This window comes from Drosophila nasuta, chromosome X (genome assembly GCF_023558535.2).
Source record: "Drosophila nasuta strain 15112-1781.00 chromosome X, ASM2355853v1, whole genome shotgun sequence".
NCBI classification, from domain to species: Eukaryota; Metazoa; Arthropoda; class Insecta; order Diptera; family Drosophilidae; genus Drosophila; species Drosophila nasuta.
Window position 1 is genome coordinate 5,650,409 of NC_083459.1, and position 19,329 is coordinate 5,669,737.

Genomic DNA, 19,329 nt, shown 5'->3' on the forward strand with positions numbered 1-19,329 from the left:
TGAAGCAAATTGAGAAAACTCAACAGTCAGCGGCGTCGAAGCCAGGAAAAGGCAACAAAACACCAAAGGAAAACTCAAACACACACACATACAGACGTAGGCAGCTGAATTTTCCGTCTTTTCTACGCTCAGAGAGCGTTGCTGCTGCCTACAGCTGCTGCTGACGTTGACTGCGACTGCGACGGCGACAGCGACGGCGACAGCGACGTCGAAGTCGACTTAGCCACCCTTGTTGTCAATGCCAACGTGAGTTTTCCTCGCATTTTCCGTTGATTTTGGGTTTTTTTCCTTTTTCCTTTGCTGTTCTTCTCCATTCGCTTCGTGACAAAACATGAAATGAAAATTCGCTTTTCACGCGTTCGCTTGCTTCTCTCACCCTCACCCTCATCCTCTCATCTACAACACTGCATGCCCTTCTTCATCTTCTTCTTCCTCTCTCTCTCTCTGTCTCTCTGTTCGTCGTGTAAATTGCTGCGTCGCGACGTCAATGTCAACTGCGCAGTCAGCGTCGCCGTCGCCGTCGTTGTGGGCAAATGCCGCAAACCATTCACATGGAAAATATTCGGTTATCCGTTTGGAACGTTTCTTCTTCAATGGAGGAGCCAGCACACAGGTCGACACAGTGTCCACTGTCAGTATGCGCACTTCACTTTTCAATTCAGTTACTTTAAATATCAATTAGCCAGTTATAAAATACCAATGCACTTTTTAAATATTTAAATGAAAATGAAATGATAATTGGAAAATTGCAATCAATTATAGTAGTAATAATTTGCTTTCTATTAATTGAATTTAATTATAAGCTACTTAAATATAAATGGAATACATTTATAACTTAATTACAAACATATTACTATATATTTTTATTTATATACAGCTACAATATTAAATTAATTTACAATTACAATTAACATAGCTTACAGATTTAACTTTTATTACATTAAGAGATAACAAAATTACATACATATAATAAATAAGTTTTTTGAATATGTAATACCAAAAGCAATTAGTTTATCGACCATCCTTTTACCTATTTTTGTAACTAATGTTTTAGTTGATTTATCAACCAACATATGTTAAAGATTGATAGATATTATTGGTATTAAGAATTCCAAAAATGCTAAAATAAAAACGACTCTTACAAATGTTGTGAAGAACTTAAGAAAATTGTCAATATAAAAATCACATTTATAAAATAATCATTTATTTCTCTAATACCCAAGAGTTATTATATGAAAAACCAAGGTTCTTAAGTCCCTTCAATTATAATTATTAGTTGTAAATAATCAAAAATCACATTCAATTGATAATACAAATTATTAGATAAGACAAATTATATAATTCAATTGAAAAGCCTTTCGTTTATAAGACAGTACAAATTATATAATGAGTGGCTCAAGTAAAATGATTGGAGTGTGTTAAACATCCAAAAAATAAACTTGAAAACAAAACGCAATTCAATAGCTCATAAAAACGATAATAAAATATTGTATATTTCAAATAAAGAGAAGAATGTATTTCGAATGTGGAGTTAAGGAAATTCAGAAGATAACATATTTCATTAGAGTGTTGGGTATGCGAAAACAGTTGGCGGGCACTGTGCGTGTGCCTAAGCGAGAACAGTTAGAAAAAGCAGAAACAGAAGCCGAAGCAGAAGCAGAAGCAGAAGCAGTGCAGTGAGCAGAAGTAGCGGGAGTTTCGAGTGGGAGTGGAATAGGAATAGGAATAGAAATAGGAATAGGAATAGGGAAAGAGAGAGAGAGACTAGGAAGAAGTGGAAGAAGCAGAAGAGCAGAAGCAGAACAACGGCTGCTCTTCGACTTGAACTTCGATTGCGCGACACAACGGCGGATAAATTGCCGGATAGACGCCGTACTCACACACACACACACACACACACACACACACGCGCAGACACACATGCAAACGCGCGTCAGCCATTTTGGTTTGACGCCGCCGCAAAAACAACAACAAGAAGAAGTAGAAGAAGAAGAACAAAACTATTACTTTCACTGCTTTTGTGGATAGGAAAAAGGCAAAGGCGTCTCTGCCGACGTCGGCGTCGGCGTCGACGCCAACAACCGCCGGCTGCGTGTGGATTTTCCACAGAAATTTTCATTGAAACGTTTTCAGCGTCCGCCGCCGTTGCCAGTTTACTCGTCGCCGTGCTGCGCGTTCGTTCGTTCGTTCGTCTCTCAGTTCAGCTCTCGCATCCGTATTCAGAACCAACAAAAAATACAAAAAAAAAAGGAAAAAGAATAGAAGGAAAACCCGAAGCAAAAGCAAAAGAAAAGCCAAAGCAAACGCGCAAAGGAAAATACGAAATAAAAAAAAAAGCTACCGAACTCGCGACTCGGTGCAATTTTGTTGTTTTTTATTGTGTCTGGTGGGAAACGAAAAGAAAAGAAAAGCAAAAACAAACACACATCGATACATACAGTGCAAAAAAAAAGAAAGAAAGAAAAGCAAGGAATAGCAAACCGATAACAGCGACCGATAACGCCGATAACAGCGATAACGCGCAACGCACACTTTGGATACATGTATTTCTAAAATTGTAAGCAAAACAGCGAAAATTCCAAATATTTTCCAGTTTCCTTTGCGCCTCACCTTCTCCGCTCTCTCCCTCTCTCTCTCTATCGCTCTTGCTACACTTCTCCCTCACTCTTTTCTCCTTCTTCCTCTGTTTGTCCGCTGTCGCTGCTGGCGTCGACGCTGGCAGCGACGCCGCCGCCTTACGCACAACACGCAGCTGCCTGCTGTCTCGCTCTCGCCCACAGCCCAGCATCGCTCGCTCACTCTCTCCTTCTCTCTCCCACTCGCTCGCCCGCTCTCACGCACTGTGCCCGCTCTCTCTCTCTCTCTATCGCTCTCTGCTGCTGACTCCTCTTCGTCTGTGTTTTCTTTTTTTTGTCACCTACGCAAAAAACCAAAAGAAGAAAATCGATAAGTTCGCCACAAAAAAAAAAAATCGAAATGAAAACGAATTTCCCAAACAGTTTTCCTCCTCATTTTTCATGTTTTCTTCCCCCTTTTTTCGGCGTTTGTGTTTGGCGCCTCGAAAATCAATCAAATTAAAGGCGCCTGCTTTGCTCCGCTTCTCGATGTTCAACGACACTTTACAACACTGGACGGCCTTTTTTTTGTTGGTTTTGCTCGTTTCGGATTTTTAGTCGTCCGATTGTCAGTTTCAATTGTTTCTACCACAACAACAACCACAACAAACAAACAAAACAAAAAAAATTTCTTGCCAACATAAAAATCCAAAAACGTATTTGAAAAAAAAAAACACACACAACAAAGTCCGAGCAATTCTCAGCACAAAACTCTCACATACATACATTTTTTTGTCGTTTTCCACAAAACTATTTCAAATACCATTTCCAATTATTTTCCCTTATTTATAATTTTCGTTTTCCTTTTGGCACTTCATTTAAATTCCCCAATTCACATGCACTCGATGAACTCTATAGCCGACATACGAATTTCGATCAAGCCGCAAGCAACCGATGCAAAAAATCTATAGTGTCCCGATCAATCAAACGCATCAATCAAGCCAGAGACACATCTTCAAACTGAATGAGACAGAGACAGAGAGAGAGACATAGAAAGAAAGAGAGACTGAACAAAAAAGAGCGTGAGGGAGGGGAGAGAGAGAGAGAGCGCGTGAAAGTGGGAGCGTGAGCTGCTGGCATCAATCAACAACTCATCGCTCAATCATTTTCAGCACAGATCTTCAATCACATCACCGACACCGACACTGACATCGATAAGCTCATCTGGGATCCAACTGGAGTCTGCAATTATTGAACGCAAATAGACAAATCCATTCGCCATCAATCATCTGCAGTCAATCACTCAACTTGCAACGAATCTGTAAGTATATGTAACACGCTTCATAGGCAATTACAGTTCAGTTAGAAGTGGCAAACTTTTGCAATCAATCGTTTGATTAAGTGATTAATGAACAACTTTTAGCATTATAAAGGGTTTCTTTCGATTGGGATTCTTTGCTATTGATTGATCAGTCTTTTTAGTTATGCAGAGCTTTCTATACTTGATAAGTATAAAGCTCATTTTCGCATAGTTTGCGTTTTTCTCTGTATCCAATTGATGTCATGGTTTTCATCTGCATTCAAATAAATTGCCTATGTGCTTTTTATTGCCTCTGGCATTACATTTCCCCTCAGAACTCTGCTCTCATGCTTGATAAGCTATTTATCAGAGTTGGACTTGAGATTTCCCCTCTTTTGGCCACCAAATGAACATACCCTCTCTTAAGCTAACGATACCGGGTATCAAACAGTCTACTTCAGACTTGAAAAGTCCAAAATGGAACTTGCAATGTTATTCAAGCTTATAGTCTCAGTCTCACTGCCACATGCCACATGCCACAGTGCTTGCAACATTGTGTTGCAGCATTGCCTATTTTCGAATCGGCGGGAATGGCGTCTATTTTAAATGTCGACGGGGCAAATGGGTGGGGGTAGAGGAGGGGGCAGGGGCAGGGGCTGGGGCAGCTAACGTGTGGCATGAATGAAAGAAGCTGCAAAGAAATATCGTCTGTGTAATCCACATTAGTGCTGTGTCTGTGTTTCTGTCTGTGGCATGGCTAAATTTAATGCATTCTCAAGAGTGTGGCACGCTCTCTTCGCTCCTCGCCACCTCAGCTTCGTCGGGGGGCATCGCAGGGGGCGCAACGAAAAGCGCGCAAAATGTTTTCAAATCAATTCGAAAGTTCAACAGCCGCAAAATCTGTGGAAGACGCCAAGAAAAGTGAGAGTAAGTGCGAGTGCAAGTGCGAGAGAGAGAGTGAGTGATAGGACAAGTGAGAAAGAGAGAGAGAGAGAGAGCAAGAGTGAGGGAGCGTAAAATTAGATTACGTTGCGCTTGGGGCAACGCATTCCACAGACGCGGAAATGAGCTGACTGCAGACACACTTCGGCTCCCTCGCTGCCCCCTTTCCCTCCTCCCCCCCATAGCTGAACTAATGAGATCAGTGGCGAAAAAAAACCAAGAAGCAGAAAAAAGCTTAGCCAAAGTTGCAGCTGGCAGCGTAACTGTACCGCAACAACAACAACAACAATAAGTAGAAAAAAAAAAACAGAAAAAATTAAATACGAAAACTTTTTTGGAAACGCTCGTTGTCCTTGAGCGCGACGCGTTCGTTCCGCGTCCTTTGCATGCTCCCGTAATAAGCTTAGAGCCATCCTCTCTCTCTTTCCCTCTCCCTCTCACTCGCTGTGTCTGCGGCGCGCGTTCTCTTTGCCTCTCGCTCGCACAGTTAAATTATATAATATGGTACATACTAGTTCTATCAGCTTCCCCTTCCCCTTCCCTCTTCCACATCTCCATCTCCTGTTCGCCTTGGCTGTGGCCCGTTTGCGCTTATTGAATTACTTGTCTGCCTCGCGTATGTGTGTGTGTGCTGTCTGTGTATCTGCGCCTGAACATATGTGTGAGTGTGTGTGTGCTTCGTCTTTGCCGTTTGCTGTTTGCTTTCTTCATGCCATTTCGTTTTCAATTGTTTAATGTCCTGTTTTCTGCTGCCGTCGTCGCTGCTTTGCTGCCAGCTTTGTGGCGGGTTGCCAACTGGTCCTGTTTCTGCTTCCCGGCCTTTGGCCCCTTCCTCTTCCTCCTCGTTCTCATTCTCGTCCTGCTGGCGGCTTGTGTCCCCTTTTATTCACACGCCACACACACGCACAATAGACACACACGGGTTTAATCGGCATCTGCTTGAAACAAGCGTCTTCTTTTTTTTTGCCATTTTGTTGTCTTTAATTGTTTGTTTGTTGCTGCTTCTCACACACATAACTCGCGGCGCGACAACGTTTTCAATAATTCACACAACGCACGCAATTCACTCCGCTCTCGCTCTCGCTCACTCGCGCACTAACTGTCTGCTGATCTATTGCTTTGAAGCTTTGCTTGCCTATTTTACTAGTGCTGCTGCAGCTGCCGCCATCTTGGCAGCTGCTCTCTTTCTCAATAATAGTGCAGACTGCACTTTACACCCCCACACGCACTTATTCCAGCAAGCCTCTCTTTCCTTTATGGTAATGCTCTCTAATCTATTGTTCTAAGCTGTGCTTTACTTCTGCTGCTGGCGCCATCTTGCCATCCGCTCTCAGCGCCACAATTGTGTGCATTTAGACTTAGTGCTAGACAGCACTTCACACTGTCACGCTCACCCTCTTTTGCTAATGCTCTTTTCAAAGGCCGTCAGATCTATTGTGCTAAGCTTTTGTCTTGTGCTTATGTTTGATTTTACTATGCTGCCATCAGATTGCACCAAGCTGTGCTTTACTTCAGCTGCTGGCGCTATCTTGACAGCTGCTCTCTTTCTGAATAATAGTGCAGACTGCACTTCACACTCCACACGCACTTATTTCAGCAAGCCTCTCTTTTTTTATGGTAATGCTCTCCTATCTATTGCTCTAAGCTGTGCTTTACTTCTGCTGCTGGCGCCATCTTGACAGCTGCTCTCTTTCTCAATAATAGTGCAGACTGCACTTCACACCCCCACACATACTTACATATGCCGACAAGCCTCTCTTTTGCTAATGCTCTTTTGAAAGGTCGTCAGATCTATTGTGCTAAGCTTTTATCTTGTGCTTATGTTCTTTTTTGCTATGCTGCCATTAGATTGCGCCAACCTGTGCTTTACTTCTGTTGCTAGATGGCGCCACTTGCACGCCTCAATTACTTACTTTACGGCTCGCCTGTTGATCTGATTGACATCTTCCAACAGTTGTCGCTTTATCGTAGAAGCATTCATTAGTGTCGACGCTGCCATTTTCCAATCCGCAGCCAGCAAAAGGCTGTTCAAATTGTCACTCTCTTAAATGGCCAGCAGCTAACTTAATGTTGCATCAGCCTTAGCATCACCTGTTTATTGCTACATATCAAGACAATCCCCTCACCCCCCTTGTGCTTTCACCACACTGATCTGTATCTATGCTAATTGCTGCTGTTTTGTTGTCGCCGTCACCGTCGCCGTCGCCATTTTGCCTACCGCTCTCAGTGCACTTTGCATTGCACTGCTCAGCCACACACACACACACACATACATTTGCATTTGCAAGCATCCAATTGAAACGGCAAAGGCCTATTGTCGGCTCTCTTGTGCACTCTCGCTCGCTCTCACTCGGACAAACGCAGTTGTTGTGTTTTGTGTGGCTAGGCGGGAGTGGGAGTGAGAGTGGGGTCAGGTTGTGTGTGCGTTTTATTGCATACTTTGCAGGGTTGCTGTTGTCGTTGCAGTTGCTGTTGCTGCGCGCGCCATTTTTGTGTTGCACTTGTTGTGCTACCACACTAACACAGACACACACACATACAGACTTAGTACTAACCCTTTTTGGGCTGCAGTTGGTGCAACAAGCGAGAAGAGAGAGAAGCGAAGGGGCGCTCTCGCTGTGAACTCAACGCTCATTGGCATGCAAATTGAAAAGTGTTGCACGCCCACAAAGCACCCTCCAGTGTTGTTGTGATGACCTCTAACCCCTTGACCCTGCCACTTTGGCTGCTGCAGCAGCGTTGCACGCACTGCTTGATTGCTTGCTTGCAGCATGTTGCAACCCCATGTGGCAGTGTGTGACTGTGACTTTAACCTTTCACCCCCTTGCGGCCGGATGCGTGCCCTATTTTGATACAGCAGCAACAACAACAACGAGAAGCACAAAAAGGATGCACTTTTTGTGTGTGGCGCAATAAAAAGGCATGCAAAGCTTTTCCACTTTAATTGGCTTGTCCAAAAGCTTCGCACTCTCTCGCTCTCGCTCGCACTTGCAATCGCAGAGTCGCAACCACCCTTCGCCATGTCTTGCTTCGCCTCGCCTCGTCTCGCCACTCGTCTGTTGACGTCATTAAACGTCAATTAATGTCACCTTCAACAACTGCAATTGCAATCGTACTAACAACAACAACAACAAGAACAGCAACCCTTGCAGTTACCCCGCTCTCCCCTGGCCAATCTGATTTTGTTTTGATTGCGACGCGTGCGTTGCTCTCTCACTCGCCTTTCTTTGTTGTCCCCTTCGCATGCCTTGGCCACCTGGGCCAGCGAGTGCGAGCGAGACAGCAAGCGATTGCAGTTGCAGTGAGCGCAACAAGTGTGCCTTTTATTCTTCTTCTTTCGTGCATTTCGCACGCGCTCTTCAAGTGTTGTTTTGATTCTCACCGCAAAAGCTGACAGCTGTCTTCCCCTCCCCCTTCCCCTCACCACTCCCACTCGCTTTGGCATGCAATTAGAGCTTCGCTTTGACATATTGATGGCTTGCTTTGCTTGTCTAGCTTGTTTTTTGCCACGAACACGAACACGAACTTGCAGCATATGGCTAAGCCACAGGACGCTATTGCACTTCATCAACGGCAACAATCAAATTAAATACACACACGTGCTTCGCGTTTTTTTTTTTATAGGTTAGGTGTCGCCTTTATTGAGGTTACGTCGAGTTGACAGCTTCAAATGCTGCAAAATTGCATTGAATTCAAATCTAGCAACTTATTGATTTTTTTTCACCTAGAAACCATTTCAACCAACGCTTTCTTTTATATGAATGCTAAAAAATGTTAAATCTTTGAAACTGGTCAATTTATAGTTAAATATTTACACAGATTTCGAAGCTAGAAATCAAAAGCTTAAATTTCACACTCTACTTTAGTAGTTATCTTCCTTTGTTATGCAATTTGAAGAATCTGAAATGAAGTTATATTTGAAAATAGATTAAACAGATTCTTATTCTTTATACGCTTCATTTATAGCAACTGAATTTCTTATTCACTTGTAAGGATGAGCCTGAATATTCGTTATTAATACATTTATTGCAAATATTTGCCTTAGCAACACTTCAAAAAAGCTTTTTTAATATATTCATAATCATTTCATCCAGTGATAACTGCATACATAGAAGTAAATTCATTATTTTGCTTAAAAAGCTTTAAAATTTGGCGCCTTCAAGTTTGTCTTTTTTTTATAATAACTCATTGTTAGCTGTTTAATTGTGCTGTTTGGAAATGTTTATAGGGTATCTGCTAGTCAAATGCGGCCCATGTGTACTTAGGTAACTAAACTACAATGTATTTTCGTATGTGTTTGTTTTTTAGGTTCTTATATAGTTATGCTTGTATGTGGAGTATCTCCAAACATGTGTGTATGTGTGTGTGTGTGTGTGTGTGTGAGTTTCGCTTCTGTTTGCCTTCGCTCAAAGCCCACGGCAAGCTCCGCAGTTCACTTCCTTTGTGCTGCTTCCTTCTTCCTTTTAACGCTTAAGCGCCGCCGTCGTCGTCGTCGTCGCAGTCGCTTTCAATTTTTTGGCAACGCCAGCGTCGACAGCGACTGCGACGCTGAGCAACAACAGCAACAGCGACTGCGGCATTATCCTGGCATCTGCTCTCAAACTCACACACACACACACACAAGTCGGCCTTTGAGTGTAGCCAAAGCTCCCCTTGCCATTTGCCAAACTGCGCCCCTTCGTTGTTTCTCTTTCGCTCACTCTCGCTCAACTCATTTGAGTCGCTTTCGAGTTTTGAGCTAAACACTAAACTGCGCGATCTTAGCACAAGAACAACAACAATACCAACACCAACACGTATTGCCAAAATGTAGTTGAGTGTAATCGTTGCTTTTATCAGCAAAGAGCGCAAATACATACATATAAAGCCAAAGCTTTTGCGCTGCGCTCAATTGAAATCTTAAGAAGTCACTCGTTATGTGTGTGCTTGTTTTTTTTTTATATTTTGGCGGCGCTCATTTCTTATTCCACTCACACTCATTAAAAATTTTCGGCAAAAGACACACACACACACACAGACGTACACTAACGTATCGTGAGAGCGAGACAGAGAGGGGCAATACATGAAAACATCGCACATTGCTTTTGTATTGTGCTTGTCTTTCGCTTTTAGCTGCGGTCGCGCTCCATGCTGTCGCTGCCTCTGCCGCTGCTTCTGCTGCTGCTGTCGCTGCCTGTCGTGCGCGTGTGTGTGTGTGTGCTTGTGCTTGCGTTTGCGTTTGTGTGTATAGGAATTTCGGCTAAGGCAAACGAGCAGAGCGTTGGCGGCCCCCGAAAAATGGATGAAAAAAAAAACGTACGTTGAGTGGAACTGTTAAGTGATAAATGTTACGCACTCCGCTTCGCTCTCGCTCTCTCTTTCACTCTCTCTGTCTCTCTCCCTCTCTGGCCATCACATGCTCGTCTCTGCTCTGCGCTGCCGCTGACGCTGCCAGCCTTTGACGCTCTGTCGCTGCCAACGTCGCGAGAATACCTCATGCACTTCGTTCATTTTTGTATTTGGAAACACAATTTGGTTCCGTCATTTGTATTTGGAACGCCGCAGCAGCAAGAAGGTCGCCACACACACAAAAAAAAAAAAAAAGCAATCATAAAAATAAAAGCAAATTTTTATTATTGGCAAAAGATTTTCGGCAAAAAGCACAAAACACACAAAAAATACAACTCAAACGAAAAGTTCAATATATGCACTAAAAACAAATAACAAAAACGTGTCCCGTCGTCTTCGTCGTCTCGTCTCGTTTCTTCAACTGTTTGTTGTTGCTCTTGTTTATTTCGACTCTCTTGTTGTGTTTGTTCGTAAATAGTTTTGTTATTTTTTTTTTCGTTTTTTTCTCTGCCAAAAACAAAGCACCACAAAAGTGATCTTGATCTGTTGTTATTACTTCTTTCTTCATACGTTCGTTCGTTCCCAAAAAAAAAAAACTAAGAAAAAAAAACGTAAGCAAAGAAATCATCGAACGAAAAGCAAAGAATACAAAAGCAAAAAGAGCGCGCCAACAAAAAAAAAAAAAAAATACAAGCAAAAGAAAAGGAAAAAATCAAATGAAATCCCCCACAAAACCGAACATAAAATAGACAAGCGAAATCATTCAAAGCCAATAACACACACACAAACACACTCATACAAACGCACGCACACACATAGACACACACACATGCATTGTACGTACGGTAGCTGCGATGTTTTTACAATTGCCAAAAATGTATAATTCAAATGTAGAAAAACGAAATGAACTGAACTGAATGAAAGGAGGAGCAACTTGTTGTTGTTGTTTTTGTTCGTATTGCGTTTAATCGACGTCGTCAAATAATTAGCAACAGCAACAACAACAATAACAGCTACAAAACTACAACAAGAACAAAAACAGCGCAGTTTGTGACTAGTTGTCGCTGTGTTGCGCTGCTCTAGTGAGTGATCGGTGGAGGGGGGTGGAGCGTTGGTGGGTGGAGTGAAGAGAGAGCGAAAGCGTGCAAGGGTCGGCAAGGGGAGGGGGGTGAATTGGCACAACAGCTTTTGCTTTTTGAATGTCGTCGCCGCTGTGTTTTTTTTTGTCATCTCTTTTTTTTCGTGGCATATTTTCTTGACTTGTGTGCGTGTGTGCGTGTGCGTGTTTGCCGCCCCGCAACTTTATGTGTATGTGTGTGTGTGCAGCATTTTCTTTGTGCAAGACATCATTCATGGTTGCAACATTGAACATTTTCTTGTTTTACATAATTAACAATTGAAAGCAGCAGCAAAGTTAGCAAAAACGCACGCAAAAAACAAAGACAATAACAAAAACAACACACGCGCGCAAAAACAAAAATTTAAAAGGCACTCTGACATCATCTGCGCACCGAATTTACAACAACACAACACAACACACAAAAAAAGCATAAGCAGCGACAACAACTGCAAACACACACACAAACGCACGTTTACACGCACACATACGCATCAGCATACAGAAGACAATGCTAAAGAGCGAAACATATGCTTAACAACAAACAAAAATAATAAATTATCAAGCAACAAGAGAGCAACAACAACTACAACAAGTTGGCAGCATTGAGAATTTTCTCCATTTTTGGGCCGCTTTTGCGAAATGAATATACTATATAGTTTTTTTTTTTTTTGTATTGTGTGTGCCTTTTTTCGCCTACTTTATTCACCACACCGCAAACAAAAAAACAACAACAACAAAAACAATTGCCGAAAAAGCAACACCAACGCACACACACACACAGACGAACGCACAGGCCAAGATCAAAGTCAACATGACGACGACGATGGCAGCAGCGCAGCAGCAGCAGCAACAGCAACAACAAGAACAAAGCATGCGCTCTCCCACTCTCTTGAGTTGTTGGAGCCCACTGTCCGCGCTCTCTCTCTCTCTCTTCACACTCGCTACGCATTATTAATCTCTTCTAATGCCAAAGCAGCGTGCGCGCGCCCACTCAACAACAAAACGAAGAGAGCTTATTTTCTTTTGCTTTTGCTGTTGTTGTCGCTTGTATGTTTTGCTTAGCAACATGTCGCCGGCCGGCGATCGCTGCAGCAACAGCTGTTGCTGCTGACGCCGACTGCAAATGGCGCCTAACAATGTGTTTGGGGTGGTCCCAATGGGATGCTCCCATACTTTACATACTTGACTGTGTGTTTGTGTGTGTGTGTGTGTGCGTTTAACTCTTTCTATCTCTCTTTAGCAAACATTGAAAACGCCTGCTCATATGTATTTTTTCTTCTTGTGTTTTGCAGGTTTTCATCCTTTTTGGGCCAAATTTGACACATTTACCGCATTTTTCATTTCGCATCGCATCGTGCCACACAGCAACAACTCATTTTTTTTCTCTCGAAATTCAACGGAAAAAACGTTTTTGAAAACGCGCGCGCGGGCAACAAAAAATAATCAACACCCAACACCACGAAAATAAAAGAAAAAGAAAAACCAACAAAGCAATGCAACAAATTCAACAACAACAACAACATCAACAATAATCAATTCATCAATTGCACAAAATTCGTTTTTTTTTTTTGGTTTTACATTTCATACGATATTTTCTCGGTAACGACGCGAAAACGTGAAAGGTGAAAGGACATGACTCAAAGCGCAAATTGAGCGAATGAAAAAAGTATCGAAAATAGAAAAGCACATCAAACAACGTCCTGTAACAAAAAATTCAATTTTTTTTTAAACATTCCACGCCCCGAAAATATCATCAACAACAACAACAACGACAGGAAAATCTGCGGAAAAAAAAACCTCGCTCAAAATTCTAAAGTGTGTGTGTCGCCCAAAAGTGTTTTGATTCGATTTCCATTTCCAATTCAATTTCAAATTTGTTGAAAGTTAACGAAGTAGAAGAGAGTAGCAAAGAAAAAGAAAAAGAAGAAAAAAGACCGCAAGCGAAATTGTTATTATTGATAAATACACGATATATATGATATATATATATAGAAGAAAGCATCTATTTTTTTTGCACGAACTTACCGTAAAGAAAAGTTAAATTTATATATATACATATATATATATATATCTACAAATTGTGCTCCCCCTGCCCCCTCTCAAAGTAACAACAACAACAACAACAAGCAAAAGACGAAAGTGAAACAAAGCCAAAATTGCAAGCAAACAAAAAGTTGATCGAAAAAGTTTTAAAATACGCGCCACAACAAAAGCAACAGCAACAGCAAAGAAGACACACACAAGCTAAAAGCTCACAAGGAAAAGCACAAAAGCTACAAAAGCTAATACAACAAGCAGAAGAAGAAGGTACAGTTATATTTCGAAAGATGGCTTCCGAACTGGATCAATTCGCCGATTTGGAATTATCAAAAGAGGATCGCGAGCAAATCTTCGATCCGCCATTAGACCGGCAGCAATTGGAAGGTGCTGGCACCTCAAGGTATTTATCAACCAACTTTCCCTTTAATTGATCTTTATCCTCATATGCATATATACCTATATACATACGATGTATATAGTATTATCCTCTCAGACATACAAAGAAAAATGAAACAACTTACATCATAATATCGAGAAAAGAAACGCAACCCAAAAAACCAAAAACAAAAAATTTCCCCTTTGTAATTAGCTCGATTCATCATTATTTCCATGCATAAAATGTGTCGTCTCCTCCTATCTCGATATAAATGTAGTTTACTCTCGTAGCGCCTCTTTTTTTTCCACCCTCCCAGACTCAACCCCCCTTTAATGTAGTTGCTGTAGTTGTTGTTAGTGCTTTGTAGCATTTATTCTGAAGTGTCCCCCAAAACAAATTCAAGAGAGATTCCTAGAAATTGTCCCTGCAAATATGCTTTACTCGATTTATATGCGCATTATTTGTTAAACCTGATTAATTGTTGATTAATTGAAGGTTGTTGTACAACGCCTAGTCTAGCTTTAACTAATTGTATTCTCATGTAGAACGAGAGTTCAAAACTTGAACTGGCAAATCATGTTGTGGCCGCCCCCAAGGTGGTCAATTAGTTGAATTGCCTGAGACGAAATCTTTCAAAATGGCGCTATAGCATTTTAGCATTTTCGATACGCCCTATTCACGTGCTGACAATGCTAGTTTTCAGCCTAACCTTCGCCTAAACGAGATCAGAAAAACTAAGCTCACGCGGTCTCCTTATCGACCCTTTTTCATCCCACAAAAAGAAAAGAAGCAAGAAAAAAAACCGAACCGAACAGAATAGAACAGAGAAGAAGGGGGTTCGATCGGTATAGTGTAGTAGTAGGGTTGGGTTGTGTATCTGCAATCCACAATTGCACAAATTATCACGCCAAATAACAAGAAGCTTGCCTCCTCGCACACCCGCCTCACCTCGCCTCTCCTTCAGAGACTTCAGAGGAGATGGGAGATGGATGTATATCTATCTCCCGCAACCCTATTCCACCCGAAACCCTTTTTTTTCATTCTTTTTCTTTATTTTTTTTTTGTATTTTTGGCAAACCTACAACGCTGCTAAATAGCAGCTAATTTCCTGTGATAAATTGGGCATATCACAGCAGAAGCTGCCGTTGGTTTTCAAAAGGAAGAAACCAAAAAAAAAACGCTTTCAGAGACCTGAGGAGCTGCTAGCTAGAAAAGCGTTAACCCAACTCACTGACGACATTCTTTCATGACCCTCATCAACTCGCCGCTCGAGTTAAGCTCAAGTGGTGTAAGTAAACACTGAGATCACAGCCAACAAATTTAGAGAGAAGGGGGCCAAGTTATTATCATTGTCACAGCTAGCAAACTACCAGCTACTACTACCAAAGAAAAAGAGGAAAAAAATAGAACTGCAACCAGCCTTACCTGTGCCTCTCGAGTTCCTACCTAGTGAGCGCCTTTTCCTTGGCATTGCCAGAGGAGGGTTGGCCTGCTTGGGTAGGCGCAACCCCAACAAAATTGATATACTTGGCTGCCGCACGCAACACAACACTGCGTGTGACTCAGGACTCAGTCCCTAGCCCTAGTTGCCAGCCTGCTGCCTCTTTAGAAGATGAGAGACGCGAGATCGTATCATGTCACTGTTGCCCAACAACTCTGAAAGGAAATCGCAGTTATGGCTTTGGCCAAAAGTTTCTATAGCTTCTAAAACTCATGTTAAGGGAGTGGGTAAACCTAACTAAAGCTCTCCTAGTTAGCTAAGACCCTCCTAGCTAGTTAAGGCCCTCCCAGTTAGCTGAGGCTCTCCTCTCTATATTAGTAAAGTTCTAAGGATTCAAATACCGTTCTAGACCTAAGCTACATAGGACTTTAAGTCTGATGCTTTGAGAGTATAACAATCCAACATTAGTATGAAACTATATCTAATTTAAGGAATAAGGATTTGAGTCCCAACCGTAAGGAGTAGATGCATCTAAAGTAAGGTTAGTAATGGTTAGGATTTAAGTCTAATACTTTAAGAGCGAATCAATCTGAAATCCTCCTTGATTAGTAGGGTTTTATAGCTGACTTAAGGTATATGGATTTGAGTCTTATTGCTTAGAGAGTAGTAAAAAACTTCGGACCTCTTATATCAGTAAGATTCGCTTTGAATTAGTAAGGTTCTATCACTTATTCATTATCTTATATAAGTCGAGTCGAGTCGAGTCTACTGCTTAGGGAGTAAAACTAAAGTTATCCTATGTTAGGTATATAACATTGAAGTCTTCTATTTATGTATCTGTTTATCTCTAATTCTAGTTCTTCTTCTACTTAATTCGAGTTGAATCTCCTGCTTAGGGATTAAAACTAAAGTTGTACTTTGTTAGGGATTTATGATTGAAGTCTTTTGTTTATATATCTTTTTATCTATGTATATTCCCCCTATTTGATTCAATTCTCCTGCTTAGGAAGTATAACTAAAGTTCTCTAAAGTTCTTGTTTATTGAGTAGAACGAACTAAAGTTATTTTATATTAGTTCTAAGGATTTAAGTCTCAGTGCTTCGCAATATCACTGAATTGATCTTTTCAGTTTCGCAAGCAGCTTTCAAAGTTCACCAATGAGCTTTTGTGCTGCCCCAACAAACAAACATGTTGAGCTTTGGCTCAGGTAGCAAGCAAACTTTGTGAGGTAGAAGAGGAAACGCGCTATGAAACCGTGTTAAGCCGCTTGTTGCAACAACGGCTAAGCGTCGCAGTCGACGTTGACGTTGACGTTGCAGTCGCGACGCCGGCGCCGTCAGAGCGTAGAGGGGGGAGCAGAGAGCACAAAACAAGGGGGACAACAAAAAATACTTTACTAATTTCTAGAAGAAAAAAAAATGAGAGAAAAAAAAAGGAAACGCAAAGCAGCCAAAGGAATCTCACAACCTGAGACGAAGACGATGCCGAGGATGTGGCTGATGCTGTGGCTGAGGCTGTGACTGTGTGGAACGAGTCTAAGGCACAAATTGAAATCTGAAATGTGAAATCTTTTTCTGTAGCATTCGTTTAATCCGGCAAAGAAAACATGCCGCGGCAGCATCGGGAGGAAGATGCTTAGAAAAGAGTTCGACCTAAGCGAGTGATCTACACACAGTGTGTGTGTGTGTGTGTGTTTCAGGTTTCGTCTGGTGGCAGCCTTAGATACTTAGAGAGCTGTTTTCCCTCGATTTCCTTGTGGCTGTGCGCAACAAACGAGTTTCTCACATTTCCGTGTGCGTTTTTGTATTTTTTAATTATACGCAAAAGGATTTGTTGCTGCTGTTCTCTCGCGCTTCTCGGATCACACACAAGCTCCTGCTCCTTCCTTCTGAAGTGTCCTTTGCCCAATTTGTCGCGCAGCCAAGAGAGTGAGAGACAGAGAGAGAAGAGTTCTTGCTGCTCTGTTTCTAAGGCCCTAATCGCCGCTGGCTCTACCCAAGTCCTTGCTTCTGCTCCTTCTGCTTGTCTTTTTGCCAGTCACAACTAGTTGTGTGTATCTTTTTATCTCTAATCCTTTGCACAGAGCGCCTTCCTCTATTTGATTCCCATCGATTATCAACCTACTTTCTGCTTTTCTTTCCTCCCCTCTCCTCTCCTCTCCTCTCCTTTCCTCTCGCTTCGTTTGATTGACAGTCAAATTAGTTGGGCAGCTGTTTGTTGTGTGTGGGGTTTGTTGTGCGTACATCACGCATACGCATCGTTGTCGTCGCAGCTGTGCCTTGTACTCAGCGCTGACCTTGTGCGAAGAGTGTTTCTACTATGCTCCATTGAGAGCGACACACAACACAGCTTCTTCCCCCGTGCTTCAAACTCGTTTAGACTTTTATTGTAAAAACAACAACAACAACAACAACAACAATATTTCGCTAAATCAAATGCGACATTTGAATGAAATCGCAGCAAAGCACACAAAAAAAGAAAACAGAAAAAAAAGGAAGCTCACGCCAAGGGCAAAACTTTTTTTGATCACGTGAGGGAGGGGCGCAGGCGTTGGCGGGGGCGTGGCTGGCGGCGCAGGCGGAAGAACAGAAGGACGACGAGTTTTCGGGTTTTGCTGGGCTTCCTCCAAACACAGGATGCAAATTCCGTCAGCAGCAGCAGCAGTGAAGAGCAAAGTCAGGTAGAGCCTCGGCTCTAGGCCAGGCGGGTGAGCAGCTGAAGCAGGTAAAACCAGAGCAAAAGCAAAGCTTGCACTGCCCTGCCCTGCCCTAACTCTCGATCGATCGACTATTAAAGCTTTAAGCTCGCTAATTTCAATTCCCGCCAAAACGTGAGACTTCTTCATTTCCTAAGCTGCTTCAGCGAATGCCTAAAGCTGTAAATAGATTGTAATCTGACGAGCTTAACTTCCTTAAGAGTTTACAGCTTTTTTAAGTGGCGTTGCTCTAAAGCTATCTTAAAAGCTGTTTCTTCATATTAGATTCAAATTATGATAGCGTCTCAAAGCTTACAACTTAAAATCTATTTGGATCTAAAGCTTCCTCTAAAATCTATTTCTAATATCATCATAAATGTGATTTAGATCTAAAGCTCCATTTAAGCTCTAAAAGCTGAAGGTGATTTAGATCTATAGCTTCCTCTAAAATCTATTTCTAACATCATCATAAATGTGATTTAGATCCAAAGCTCCATCTAAGCTCTAAAAGCTGTTTAAAATTAGAGCCCACTAAAAAGCTGCTCTTTAAGCATCAGCTTAAAGCGCTTCCTGCTGGAAAGCTTAACACTACATCTAAAACGCTCTTCTATGTATCCATGCAAGCGGCGTGCTCTCCCCGCAGCGTTCCGCTGCCCTCATCCATCCACCATCTATCTAAGAAATCCATTCTGTATGTGTGTGTGTGTGTGTGAGTTGTGTGTACCTTACTCGCTTCTCATGGGCTTCTCTTCTCACGTTCCGCTTGTTTGTACTCATTTAGCGTGCGTTTGATCCACATTATTTCGGTTTCGTTTTTTTTTTTTTTTTTTTTTTTTTTTTTTTTTCTTTTTGTTTTTGTTCTCTACATTTTTGTGTGCTCCTTTTTGTGTTTGTGTTCATTAGAAATTTCCAAGAATTCAACGACACACAACAAACACAAACACACACAAACACATACACAGAGGTTGTGGCACAACGATGATGATGAGATTCGTGTTACTGCTGGCTTAGTTTTTCAAGAATGCTGTCAAAGAGGGAGCGAGAGGCAGATACATAGAGCTAAAGAGATGGAAAGGGAACGAACTGAGCTGTGTGCTCTCTCAGCTCAGTTGAAATTTCAAAATCTCATGGCCAAAAACTAAAGGAACACGAGAAGCAAGCGAGAAAGAGAGAGAAGGGGCGTTCGACTAGCATTATGCATAATGTTCACATTGCGAATGTACAGCAAAAGCTCCACTAAGCTGTGGTTCTCGATATGTCATCGATGTAGTGATGCTCTAGCACAAATTGAGGTGCTTTAATGCGCTTTTAAATATTTTGTTAGGGACTGAGATGGAATATTGTCTTTGAGTTCATAAATGAAGCAAAAGCTCGTCGTGAAGCTCTAAATGAAGCAAAAGCTCTTCTTGACGCTTTTGCCATAACTGTTCAATTGCATTTTAAGCCCCAACTTGACAGCATTTGTCTTTTTCTTTCTCCCCTTGATCGCACCATTTGTTTTTTTTTTTTACTATTTGGCGCGCTTGTCGACC

General features: G+C 41.9%; 1 protein-coding gene across 6 annotated transcripts in view; it reads left to right on the forward strand.

Annotated features, from left to right (window-relative positions):
• The first annotated feature begins 2,316 nt into the window (after positions 1-2,316).
• LOC132796788 (insulin-like growth factor 2 mRNA-binding protein 1) overlaps positions 2,317-19,329 on the forward strand; it is a 32,357-nt gene continuing 15,344 nt past the window's right edge. Inside the window, exons 1-3 of one of the 6 annotated variants that reach the window (XM_060808077.1) lie at positions 2,317-2,557; positions 3,728-3,876; positions 12,538-13,685. In XM_060808077.1, coding sequence (XP_060664060.1) covers positions 13,573-13,685 — 113 coding nt within the window. In that variant the 5' untranslated portion in view covers positions 2,317-2,557; positions 3,728-3,876; positions 12,538-13,572. Of the gene's footprint in view, positions 2,558-3,234; positions 3,877-10,321; positions 10,352-12,537; positions 13,686-19,329 lie in introns of those variants that run through there. The other 5 variants (XM_060808078.1, XM_060808076.1, XM_060808075.1 and 2 more) reach the window with 5 other exon arrangements.